The sequence below is a fragment of the Balaenoptera musculus genome, chromosome 2 (assembly GCF_009873245.2).
Source record: "Balaenoptera musculus isolate JJ_BM4_2016_0621 chromosome 2, mBalMus1.pri.v3, whole genome shotgun sequence".
In the NCBI taxonomy this organism is placed as follows: Eukaryota; Metazoa; Chordata; class Mammalia; order Artiodactyla; family Balaenopteridae; genus Balaenoptera; species Balaenoptera musculus.
The window spans coordinates 128,454,267-128,467,325 of NC_045786.1; the positions used below are offsets into that span (position 1 = coordinate 128,454,267).

At 37.8% G+C, this 13,059-nt stretch overlaps 1 protein-coding gene across 1 annotated transcript in view; it reads right to left on the reverse strand.

Annotated features, from left to right (window-relative positions):
* The window catches only part of FERMT2 (fermitin family member 2), a 74,091-nt gene extending 61,351 nt beyond the window's left edge, over window positions 1-12,740 (reverse strand). The window contains 2 exon segments of the mRNA XM_036842346.1: window positions 11,960-12,125; window positions 12,537-12,740. Coding sequence (XP_036698241.1) covers window positions 11,960-12,116 — 157 coding nt within the window. The 5' untranslated portion in view covers window positions 12,117-12,125; window positions 12,537-12,740.
* Window positions 12,741-13,059: the final 319 nt, after the last annotated feature.

The following is a 13,059-nucleotide window of genomic DNA, read 5'->3' on the forward strand; positions in this document are numbered from 1 at the left end:
TGCAATGTCAACATGTAACAAATTCTAAGAGAGTTAACATCAAGGCTGAATTTATCAGTTAGTATTTGACTCACAGAAGTAATAACTGGATTTGTCTTTTAAAGTTGGTCAAAGGCACTAGCTATTCTATAGTTCAAAAAAGAAGTAACTTAAGAATATTTTATTGGCTTTGACATTTAAAATTTATCTCAGAAACAAATTCTAATATAGGACTGGAGTGCAGACTACTGAAAAAATATTTCTTGGAATCCAAGAGGCTTATTACTGCTTGTATCTTATGTTACTGACACATATGTACATGATGAACTCCAAATTTGTAAAGATCTAATGTCTCTTCCAATTTAAAATCTATTATTGGTATCTCACAGCTCTTAGTACAACACTAAGTCTTTTAAACCTGGTTTACAATGCACTTTAAGCACTTGCTTATTTCTTAAGCCTGTCAAGTCACCGGTTCCCCAGGACCATTCCTCCATCATCATTAGACTTCTTTCAGTTCCTCAAATGGCAGCCTTCCCTTGTTCCCATGCTCTCATGCTAGGACTTCTCATCTTCTCCCAACCTGTTGTTCTTTTATCCCATGCCCCCATGCTAAGATCCTCTGTCACTCTTCTGGCTAATTCCTACTCTACCATCACACCTCGTTTTAAAAGTAATTTCCTCCAGAAACCCTTCCCCATTGACTAGGTCAGGTTCCCCAGTAAATACTCTCATAACTATTTCAATTATCCTAACACTCATCACATTATAGCAATTACTTATTTAAAGACTGTCTTGCCCCTAAGACTACAAGTTGAATGAGTGTAAGGAATAAGCTAATTTTGTTCACTTCTTGTCTCTCCCAGTCATAGTATGGTATCTAGCATTCAGCAGGTTCTCATTTAAAACATTAAGTGGGTGAGTGAAGGAATAAAAGAACAGAATATCATTTCCTCACTTACTTAACTATAACTTTCCTCTCTATAATTATTATCTTCTACTTCTCTAAGCTAGTCTCCAGAACACCATAAACACTGCAATCCTCAATCCAGAATGCCTTTCTTCCTAACTTTTCACCCTGGCCCTCTTTAAATAAAGCCAGTTTCTGTTCATGCTTCTAAATCTCCACCACCTTCCTGTACCACTTATTTGGCACTTCACAACCAGACTGTCAACTCAAAGCAATCTTCTGTTTTCATTTTGGTACTAGAAAGCTGCTCACATTTTGAGTGGGGACTATGTCCCATTACCTAATATAATGGTTGGCCCTCCATAAATGTTTTGCTTGCTGCTACTACTGATGAGGTCAAGTTCACATACCTCTTTAATCCCCACAAAAGTCTCATGTTATAAACCTCTCTAACCTATTGAAAACAGAATATGAGTGTACAGACTTTAGGTAGGAATATTTACATGTGAATGTCTCCTCTTGTTCTAAAGCCCCTCTTTCCTAGTCTTAAGTTCTTTAAGGCATTTATTCCCCAAACTCATAAGGTAAGATATTTAATAGTGAGATATCCCAGAGGTCCATTAGGACCCTCAATAAAATAACACCAGTTACTCTAACAGAACTTACTATGTGCCACTGTGTGCTTTACACATACGTATTCATTTAATCCTCACAACAACCCTATGAGGTAAGTATACCATTATCTCCATTTTACTTGTAAGGAAACTAAGTCACAGCAATGCTAAATAACTTGACACAAGGTCACAAAGCTTATAGGGAGTGAAGCCAGTATTTAAACCCAAGGCAGTGTGGCTTCGGGGAATATATTCAGAGTTCAGAACCATTAAACAAAACTTACAAAAGCAAGAAAATAAGAAGGGGTTTCTGGTTAAGTACTACATAAATACAATGAAAATGAATTAGCCTACTTCAATCCACAGTTCAAATTTATGTTTTAGGTTTACATAGTATTTGAAGGACAACTGAGGATAACATTTTTTTGAGCTCTTAATATAGGCATTCTACTTATTACCAGGGATTCTGTTAATACTTTTAACACCATACTCAGTTGGTTAACTGAGTAACTCCAAGAAACAGGTAAGTAAACTAAGGTTAAGGTTAAATGAGACTAATAATCAGGATAGGTTAAAATAACATGCCAAGGTCATATATAATTCTAAGTGGCATGTCTTAGACTTAAGTTCTTAAACATTAACAAAGTTCACCTTTTAAAGAAGGTACTTGCCTAAACCAGAATATTAAATTTATTGGAAATACCCTCCATTTAAGCATAGTTTATCTATAATTTTGTACATATTGAAGCATAAAATCTACTGCTTCTAAAACATGTTATACTTTTTAAAAATATTACCCATAGTGATGCAAGTTAGCATAATAAAGTTAAAATGCATTCCTAATATGGTAGAGAATAAATCAGTACTATTTGGCTTACCTTTATAAATGACACTTTCTCAATCTTTTATAAAATATTATTTCTCTAGCTCAGTAAAAGGGAACATTTTACACAGCTACATTTCATCATCAACATAGTTACATTTACAAAGGCTATTCTAAAACACTTCATATATATTAACTAACTGAATCCTTATACTAATCCTAGGATAAAGATACTATTATTATTCCCATTTTACAGATGAGCAAGCAGAGGCACAGACAGGTAGGTCACAGAGCTGCACAGCTAGAATATGGTAAAGTCAGGACTGTGACACAGTCAGGAGGCCCTCCCACAGTCTATGGTCCACAACAAGGGCATTCTATCACAGCAACAGATTTCATCAAACCTTAAAATCTTAAAATGCATAAAACCTTAAAATGCATAAAACCTTAAAATGATACAGCAATTGTTTGCTTCCTTCAAGTTATTTTTAATTTCAAAGGTTATGAAATTCAGGAACTGCATTAAGGAATAAGCTGGGAGGCACTTATCCAATAGACATCTTCGTCTACAATAAATAATGCTGGCACTTTATTGGTGATTTATTCATAACCTTGAGTGTTCCATTAAGATATCAAAACCATCAATACACTGATGCTTTAACATCACAATTGATCTTTAAAATACTTAATGTAGTTTTTAGTTACAGCATAATATAAGATAGGTAAATATCTCAGAAAAGATTCACTACAGATTCCAAAGCAAATGTCACCTCCTCTGGGCTGAAGGTTATCGGCTCCATAACCTTGAAAACTGTATAAGGGTTGCCCAAGGATACACTGAAACTGGATGGTCCTTATAAAGCTAAATAGTAGATAATCGAGACTGAAAACTGAATCGTGAAAGGAAATTGAAATGTAAACTCAACATTTCAATGATTTATTGCTTATCTTCTTCTCTTAAGTACACTGATTCACTTCGAAGCAGAATTCTTGAAACTGAGAGAAAATATCAGAAAATAAAATTTTCAAAACATTTTACCATGTAACTCTGAGTCACTATGAATAAATAGTGTAGTATTCTCAATGAAGGAAGGTAGACCAGGATTCGAATAATGACTCTTTATACACAACAGTACTGTTTTAGTTTATCTTCTAGTTTAGAGAGATCACATTTGAAAAATAATTTTCAAAGAACTCTAATAACATTACAAAGTTAAGGGAACAAACATAAGTGAAGGCTTATTCTGTGTTTATCTATATTGTACAAATAAGGAAACTGAGATCCTTAACGTGAAAACCTGACTTAAAAAATTAAAAAAATCACACAGCTATTAAGTGGGATGGTCAGGATTGGAATCCAGACTTAATTCTTTCTATAACATTAAACCCTAAAACTTTTATTATTCAATGATGCTTTACTATAGATCTATTTTTATGACTAAAGTTCTAAAAAATCTAACTTTTCTAGTAGATTGATGATAAATCAGTGTTCATTGGACTATTATTTTACACCTCAGATTCTACCAAATTAAAGTTGTAATTACATTATTTTAAATTGACATGATGCAATCATTTCCTTTCTAATACATTATCACTACTGTACCTCACCTATTCCTCCTTATTAACATACAAATAGACAGAAGCTATACAACTTACAGGACAAAATCTTTGAGACCTTGACTAGGCCAATTTCCCTGCATGAGACAATTTTTTAAAAGTTCAATCCAGAAAAGAAAAAAACTTGATAAAATGAACTTCCTCAAAATTTTTAAATTTTGCTCTTTGAAAGATACTGTTAAGAAAATAAAAAGACAAGCCATAGACTGGGAGGAAATACTGCAAAACACATATCTGATAAAGTACTTGTATCTAGAATAAAGAACTCTTAAAACTCAGTAAGAAAACAAACAACACAATTTAAAAAAATAGGCAAAAGATATGAAGATTGTTCACTAAGATATACAGATGACATATAAGCATGTGAAAAGCTTCCCATCATTAGTCATTAGGGAAATGTGAATTAAAATCATAATGAGATACCACTACATACTTTATTAGACTGACTAAACAAAAACAAAAACACCTGACAATACCAAGTGCTAAGGGAGGACTGAGAGCAATTGGAACTCTCAAAAAATGTTTTTTTAATTCTTATGCCATGCTGATAGGCATGCAAAATGATGTGGTCACTTTGGAAAAGCTTGGCAGTTTCCTAAAAAATTTAAGCATAGGGGGATAGTGGGAGTGGTGGTGGTGGGATGAACTGGGAGATTGGGACTGACATGTATACACTGACATGCATAAAATAGACAACTAATGAGAAACTGCTGCATAAAAAATAAAATAAAATTCAAAAAATAAATTTAAGCATATACTTAGGATACTACCCACCAATCCCTCTCCTTGGTAGTTATCCAAGAGAAATGAAAATACACATTCATGGAAATGTTTACAGCAGCCCAATTCATAATCTCCCCAAACTGGAAACAACACTGGTAGACTGGAAACACTGGAAACAAGTGGCAGATGGATAAACTGTGGTACACATCCACACAATGAACTACAGCTCAGCAACGACAACAAAATACTACTGATACACACAAATCTAAAATGTATTATGCTAAAAATATTTTTTAAATAAAATAAAATGTATTATACTAAGCGAAAGAAACCACCCTCAAAGCTCCATGGTTCCATTTATATGACATTCTAGAAAAGGCATTCAGTGGTTTTCAGAAGCTGGGGTTGAGGGGATGGGCTGGTTATAAAGGAACACAAAGACATTTTCTGTAGTGTTGGAAAAGTTCTATATCTTGATTGTGGTTGTTTTACATGACTGCATGGGTTTGTCAAAACTCAGCACATTATACTAAACAGTATGAATTTTACTATATGTAAATTATACCTCAGTAAGCTTGACATTAAGAAAAAATTAACAAGCAAAAAATGCAATAATTATGCAAAAATTTGTTACAAATGAATTATACTGGATGTGAATTTGTAACCACAAACCCAAGTGTAGAATGTCATTTAAAAAATTTAAACATCTCGTTTAAAAAATTATTTTATAATATTCTTTTAGAATATTTGTTTACCTCACACTGGGCATATATACCATTTTGTAATGTGGCATTACAGTGGCATCAGCATTATTAATTTTTATTTCAGTAATATAATTATTCAAATAAAAATAATGAATACGTTACCTTTTTTCTTAAACCACTTACTTTCATCAGTTTCTAAATGGGCTTAATGTTTTCATATGCCAAGACACAATTATATATCATTCCTTTGTTATAAGTGAATAAAAAACATACTACTGAGGCCTTCGTGGTTATAAATTTTTCAAATCTCTGGAATACCATCGTCCACTTGTTGGTCCATTCCATTTCAGAAATCTCATGAAAACAGTAGTTAAATAGCTCTTTGCTACATTACAGGGGCAGGTGTGTTTGGAAGTGAGCGAAAGAGCGGAATGATAGCTATTTTCCTTGCTGTTTAGGGGGTGAGAGCACAAAGCAGTCCCAAACTAGGCTCCTTCTGAGGAGTACAGTTCTCCACGATTAAAGCTGGAACCTATTAAACAGTCTAGATTATATCTTAACTCCTTTCAAAAGGAGTCCCTCCCCCACCCCCACCCCCAGTTCAGGGTATTCAGGGACTTTCAATGCCACTCTCATTTGTATAGCACAAAGAGTCCATGTAATGCATTTTCACATGTAGTATCCCTTTTCCCACCAAGACCTATGAGAAAGTTTTCTTAAATTTGCATTTTACAGACGTCAAAACCCACTCAGCAGATTGGATTAGTTGTCCAGTGATCACACAAACCAATATGTGGCAGAGCCAGAATACTGTTTATTATTCTATGTATGCATTAACATTTACTACAGTCTAAAGACAACCAACACTATGGGAAATCTATACCCAATGATGTCTAAAACTATTATCTATACCTTATCCAATAGAAAGCTAAGAAGAAAACTGAACTTTAAAGATAAAAGTGTATGAAAAAGAACCTGTAAAAATATCATTCTGAAGTGAAATTCACACTGATAAAGAATCTTATGATTGAAAAAAGGTAAAACAATGTCTTGAAAAGACAAAGGCTAAGGAACTGTTCCATAGGGTGGCTATGAAGTCTGAAAACAGGTACAATTGCTGTACACGTATCTTAATGCAATATTAATAGGCCACATATTACATACTCTCCTATGGTTCTAAACTTGGTAGCCATTGTGTGTATTAAAGGAAACTAAGTAAAGAGGTCAATTTAGTGACAGTTAAATGTAGAATGAAATCCTGGATGGAAAAGACAAAGGCCAATACTGGAACAACTGGCAAATCTGAAATACGGATCCATGTCAGACAATTAGTATTGAACATGTTAGACATGTTAGTACTGAATCAATGTTACATTTCCTGAATTTGATAACTGTAACGTAATACCTAAGAGAAAGTCCTTGTTCTTACGTGATACATATTTTAAGTACTTAGTAAGGATGAAGGGTTATGATGTGTGCAACTACCTCAAATGGTTCCCAAAAAATGTGTATGTGTTTACATGTACAGAGAAATCAAATAACAAAATGTTAACTGATGGTCTAGATGAAGATTATAGTGTTCACAGTTATCATTCTTGAACTTATAAGTTTGAAATTTCAAAAAACAAAGAGTTGAAAATAAAAAGCAAAACTTTAAATTTTCTTTCAATTTTCTTCAATAGCTAATAGACGTTTCCAACAAGATCTTTCCTAAGAAATTGAATAAAAAAGATATATTCTTTCTAGTGCCTCTGTAAATAAGTTAACTCTAGTTGGAATCAAACAGTATTTGTTGATCTTTTAAAAACTGGGTATAAAATACGGGAGCAAACAACACATAATGTATCCAAGGAATAGCTTATACTTTATTAGGTGCTATGAGAATTTCAGTAAAATTTACATACTGTCCTTTATTTTAAGGAGCTTAAGATATGCTGAGAAACATAAAATTCAATGTCCAGCTCCTGTGGATCATTAACAGTACTCTAAACACTTAATAAGACAGTACATATTTAACTAAAATTTTACTCACTCTAATATATATGATTTCACCATTAGGTGTTTCTCCCACCTCACTCCAAAAGATTTTCACATTTATTTTTATCTTAATATATTTCACTATGAATGCAGTGAGGCTGCATCATGTAGACATTTTACTTCCATGAATTCAACCATAAGCTCTCAGGGGGAAAAACTGAGGATTTCAACAGCACAGCACCATTCCACGAAATAAGCATACCTTCCCCAAGGAGCACTAAGCAGGAGTATAAGGGAGCTGTCCAGTAACACATGTGTCTCTCCCTGTGTGCATCTTGCCAAGCTCTGATCCTAGTATTCAAAGTATTTTTGTGTAACAAAACCCCTAATGCAAGCCAATTTCTTCATCTGGTGCTCAACTAAAGAAATTTATTTTTGGAGTTTCTGAAGGAAAAACTAGCTATTTTGCACTTCTGTGAGATGGAATGAATGTATGGAAACCATACTTCATGATGACTTTAAGGGATTTTTAAGGTAATTTGAACCAAAATCTTTTTTTTTTGGGGGGGGGAGGTCATCACGTGTGCTAAATTCACAGTTTACCTCAATCCTAACATGCAACTCCAACGCAAATGTACTCTATTTCATTATTATAGCAAGAACATGACACTTTAAAGCAAGGATGACTTCTTTCCAAAGGCTACATCCAGAAACATATTCCTCAAATTTTCTAAGTCAACTCCATGTATTTTTTTAGGTACTCCTGAGTCTGCCAATTTACATTTTTTCCTCTGGATTATCATTTAATCTGATTTAACCCAACTTCTACATTCTTCCTACTCATAGAATCAGAGTTAGAAGAAACTTAGAAATCACACAGCCTATTCCTCCCTCCAACCTCACAGAGATGTTGGCTGGAGATTTCCATTCACTAAGTTCCATGTTATAATAAATTCCTTACTCTCCAACTACCATAAATTTTTCTAGAAAATTAAAGATCTAATTGTACACAGTTCTAAAAAGACAATTTTTATAAAGTGATACTAAAATGCAGTGAAACAAAGCATCTCTTTGGCATTTTGAATCCTCAACACTTACTAACCTCTGAATCCTATTGAGTAGAACAGTTTTAATAATTCTCAATGATCTCCAGAGGAACGTCAGGGAATCCCATAAAATTGGGCCTCTTCCTTACAACATTTATTTTGAATACAATTATTTTATAATTTTATCCTCTGATGTCTTATTTTTATAATCCTTAACCCTGATGTCTTATATTTTAACTCTTTCCTTAAAAAAAAAAAAAAAAAAAAAAAACTAGGGACTTCCCTGGAGATCCAGTGGTTAAGATGCCGTGCTTCCACTGTAGGGGGCGCGGGTTCCATCCCTGGTCAGGGAACTAGATCCCACATGCCGCGTGGTGCGGCCCGAAAAAAAAAAACAACTATAAGCTTTCAAAACTGTTTTTAACAAAAAGTACAATAAGTTTTAAAAATTCTATTTAAAGCTTCTAATCTGGATTTTTAAAAAAATAAAGTGAAGTAATTTTTCATTTTCAGAATGAGGTCGAAATTATTTGTCTAGTAGCAACCTAAAGTCACAGATGCGAAAAGTTTCTGTGACGTCAGGATATAATTCCCTAAAGCCCACTTTTTCACGGTACACACTCTTTATTTTCTTGTAAAAGATTAGTGCAGAATGACAAATGTGTTGTGTACTAAAATTTAAAAGGGATCGTTCAGATCTTTGAATGAAAGTCATAAATCTAAGAATCATGGTTGAATGACCTTAGCTGAAGAAGCACACAAGTTCTTTATAAAATTCTAACGAAATATAAAGATGTTGTTGACATTCTAAGGAACCATTACTTACTTTTATAACTTGCTTAATTAAAGTGCCTAAGTCTGGGATGAACACTGTACCTTCAAAATAAGGCTGACCTTCAAGGGCCAAACCTTATCATAACCCTTTTTTTGATCACAGACCTCTTTGTGAATCTAATGAAAGCTAAGAAGCCTCTTCCCAGAAAATTTCACATGTGCACATACACGCAAAATTTTAACACAATGTTGAGGGAAGGAGTCATCATGGACTCTATCCATCCCAGAGAAATAATTGCTGTCACTGATTATATGGAAGACAGCCTTAAAACATAATGCTTTGGTGTTCATACACACTCTTATGAGAATAAGAAGGGTATCAAACACACATCCCGGAGTTTGAAAACGCAGGTGAAGGGCGGTTCTGCGGTACCGTAAGTGTTCTGAGGCCAGAGCACCCTGGTCCTGCTAGCTGTCCATCCCTGCTCTGCAATCCCCTCCAACATGAAACCCTGCGCCTTCTCATCCCTACCATGACCTCCACCTCTTATCTAGACTCGGCAAGCTGCTTTGATCTACTTCGTTGACGAGTAACCATCCAGTCTGCCCTTTAATACCTTCAGTAACACAACTTAGGGCTTCAGAAGGCAGGCCATTCCAGTTTTAGGCAACTCTGAAGAATTATAAAGTTCTTTTCTAATCTGATTAGCCTGGTTTGTAAATTTTAAATGCTGTCCTGAATTTCTCCTCTATTTATTTGCCAATAGGTAACAAAATAGCTTGCCATTCAAAGTATCTAATCCTAAAACCAGGAGCAAAAAATCATTTAGCCTTACTTTTTACCAAACAGGAGAGTCAGAATTTCGCTGAAACACACTTTCTATTTGAAAGTCAAAATCTAAGAGGATCAGTATTGGCTCAGTTCAAGAAAGATGTAAGGCTTTCACGTACACAACATCTCCTACCTTGTTGGGCTTCTTTTCACTGCATATAATATTTAAAATGCATCATTAAAAGATTAAAATTATAGTCACTGCAAATTAACATCAGTTGTGTCTAAAAAGTTTATTCTCTGTATTTCTATTTATGCCTGTGATTCTGTAATAAACAGCTCTAATCAATGCAATATAAATATAGAAGTCATTATTTATTCATTAGATAAAGACTGGCTTTCAAGAACTACAAGTTATCTCAGTCACCTTCAACAGGTCCTTTTTCACAATAAGAAATATCTCTTATTGAAACCGGAGTATTAATGAGGTCCATTTATCATATATAAAGCAATCTCTGAAGAAAATGCTTGCTTCCTTTGACAACAAAGGAAATACAAACAATTATATTTGATATTTTCTTCCTTAACCGTAATCCCTCACTAGTGCTGAACAAAAAAGGTTCAGAAATATTTTGCACAGTGATTGATTAATCAGATAAGAACAATGCTAACCAACAGTTAAGTGGATAAACACACAGCAAAATCTCATTTTCAAAGGGCCACCCAGGGGGGGCTCTGTGCTGGGTTATGTCTCAGAGAACCAAACAATGCACAGTCCTAAGGAGGAGGCTACCCTGCAAGGAGCTTCTTTATGGTCCTTCAATAATTAAACTTCCTGCAGGAATCCAAAGAAGGCCCACCTAAATGAATGCTGTCTTACACTGCAAATTACATTGGAGCACTATTTCGGTAAGTTTATGTGGTAGGTATACACTAATCCCTCGGTAAGAAATACATTTCCTGATAAATAACCACTTCTCTACTTTTCCAGAATGGCCAGAAGAAGGAATGCTGTGTTTTAAAAAGACACACACACAAAGCCTAAAAAGATAATGCCATGCATTTCCACTTTTCAGAAACTGTATTACAAACAAATGGCATGTTAAAGCTCAGGAACAGTCCTCCAAGCACTTCTCTTGTAATAAAAGCATCTACTGAATCATTTTAGTTGATTCTTCCAGCTGAAGATGGTTTCATCCATCACAAACGTGTACTGAAAAATTTTCTTACACTTCACATTGTTGGATACCCTATTATTTAAGACTGAGTCAGTTTTAAATCAATCAACAGTTTTAAATCAATATATTTGGACCTAAGCAAATATTGTCAATCTCGAGTAAGTTCAATAATGTCTGCTTTTTAAAACAAAATTCTTCCACCAGCTTGTTATTCATATAAAATCGAACGCGGGAAATAACTTACTTAAAACACGGACTACTATAGGTAGTCAAACACTGCCCTACCCCTTGTAAGAGTGGATGACTGCAACATTTTAATATACTCCATCACGTAGTAGTACAGCTACAAAACCTTCATATCAGCGCCAGAAGTTGAACAATTTCCAGTAGAATTTATTCTTAAATAGATTCTGCATCATTCTCAATACCAAACGTCACCAACATCCAGGTACACTGAAGGTAAGTAATTGATAACCACAAACCCTGTAATATAACCCTCTCAACATTCACTTGCGCACTCTTCTCATTTCTTTTAATGTGAAATCGCTAAGTGTAAAGAATTAAGGAATCTTCTCCATTTACTACGCAGTTGAGCGTTATTAATCGGGAGGCTGGAATCACCACATTATGAAAATTTCAGAGTAGCAATACAAAACAAGATTCAAAAGGAAAAAGGTCTATTTGCTTAAATACGGAGAGAGCTTACATTTTTTAAAAAAGTATTTGCGGGATGCCAACCAAAATTTCCAAAATCCACCCCTCCTCCCGCCTTAAGTCACCCCCCCAACACCCGCGCCCAGTCTGGGTAGTCGTTACTTTGACGCGGCCGGGATGCTACTCACCGAGTTTTTCCACCAACTTGAGCATCACCCCTCCAATGTGCACCTCCCCGGTCACTCTTAGGGTGACATCGCGGTTCAGGTCCGTCACATGAACGCTCAGTTCCCACGTCCCATCCGCATAGCAGCCATCTGGCATCCTTATCCCGTCTAGAGCCATGGCTCCTTCCTGCAAGCACGGAGGAAATGGCTCTCGTCAGCGTCACTCCCCCAAAGGAAGGCAAATCCCACCGAACTCGCAGTGTCGGCCGCGGGGTGAGAGAAGGTGGAGAACGCGAGGGTTTCTGCACGAACCCAAGTTAGGGAGAGCGGCGGCGAGACCAGCTGCAGGCAGGATCCTGCGCCCCGCGCCCCTTCCCGGCGGCCGCCCCGCGCTCCCGCCCCGCGGCGGCCCTCGGCGGACACGGCGCCGCCCGCCCCGCGCGGCCCCAGCCTAGCGGCCCTCGCCTAGCGGACCGCGGCGGGCTTCACCTGCCCGCCTGCTGGCCGCACCCAGGCTCGGGAGACGCCGCCTGCGGGCTCCACAGTCCTCCTCCCCGCCCGCTCTCCCCCTCAGTCCCCGCCGGGCCCGGCCCCTCACCTCGCGCTCCTCGCGCTCCTCGCGCTCCCGGCCCGGGGCTCGCGCGGCAACAGGCGCGGGGCGAAGGCTCGCCCGGCGGCGGCGGCGGCGGCGGCTGCGAGTCCCCTCCTCTGCGGGTGAAACGCTGCGTCCCTGCCGGAGCGACTAATGGAGTCCGGTCGTCGCAGCCCCTCGTCTCTCCCTCGGCGCTCCACCCCTCTCTCCCCGCCCCCTCAGTCCGAGTCCGGCTCCCTCCCCCTCGCCCCGCCAAGGCGCACGCAGCGGGTCCGGCCGCCTCGCCCCTCCCCCCCGTCCCCTGCGGCCGTACTCGGGGCCGAGGCCGCGCGGACTCCCGGGCTGGGGGCGGGGCGGCGCGCGGCGGGGGAGCGAGCAGTGCGGGGGAGGCGGGGGCGCCCTCGGCGGCAGCAATCTCTGCCCCGCCGTGCCGCTGCCCTTTTATGGAAATGAAGGACCCGGCGTAGGGATTGAATCCAACATCCGGGCTCTCGGCGGCGGGACCTGAGGAGGGGGAGCCACGGGAGCG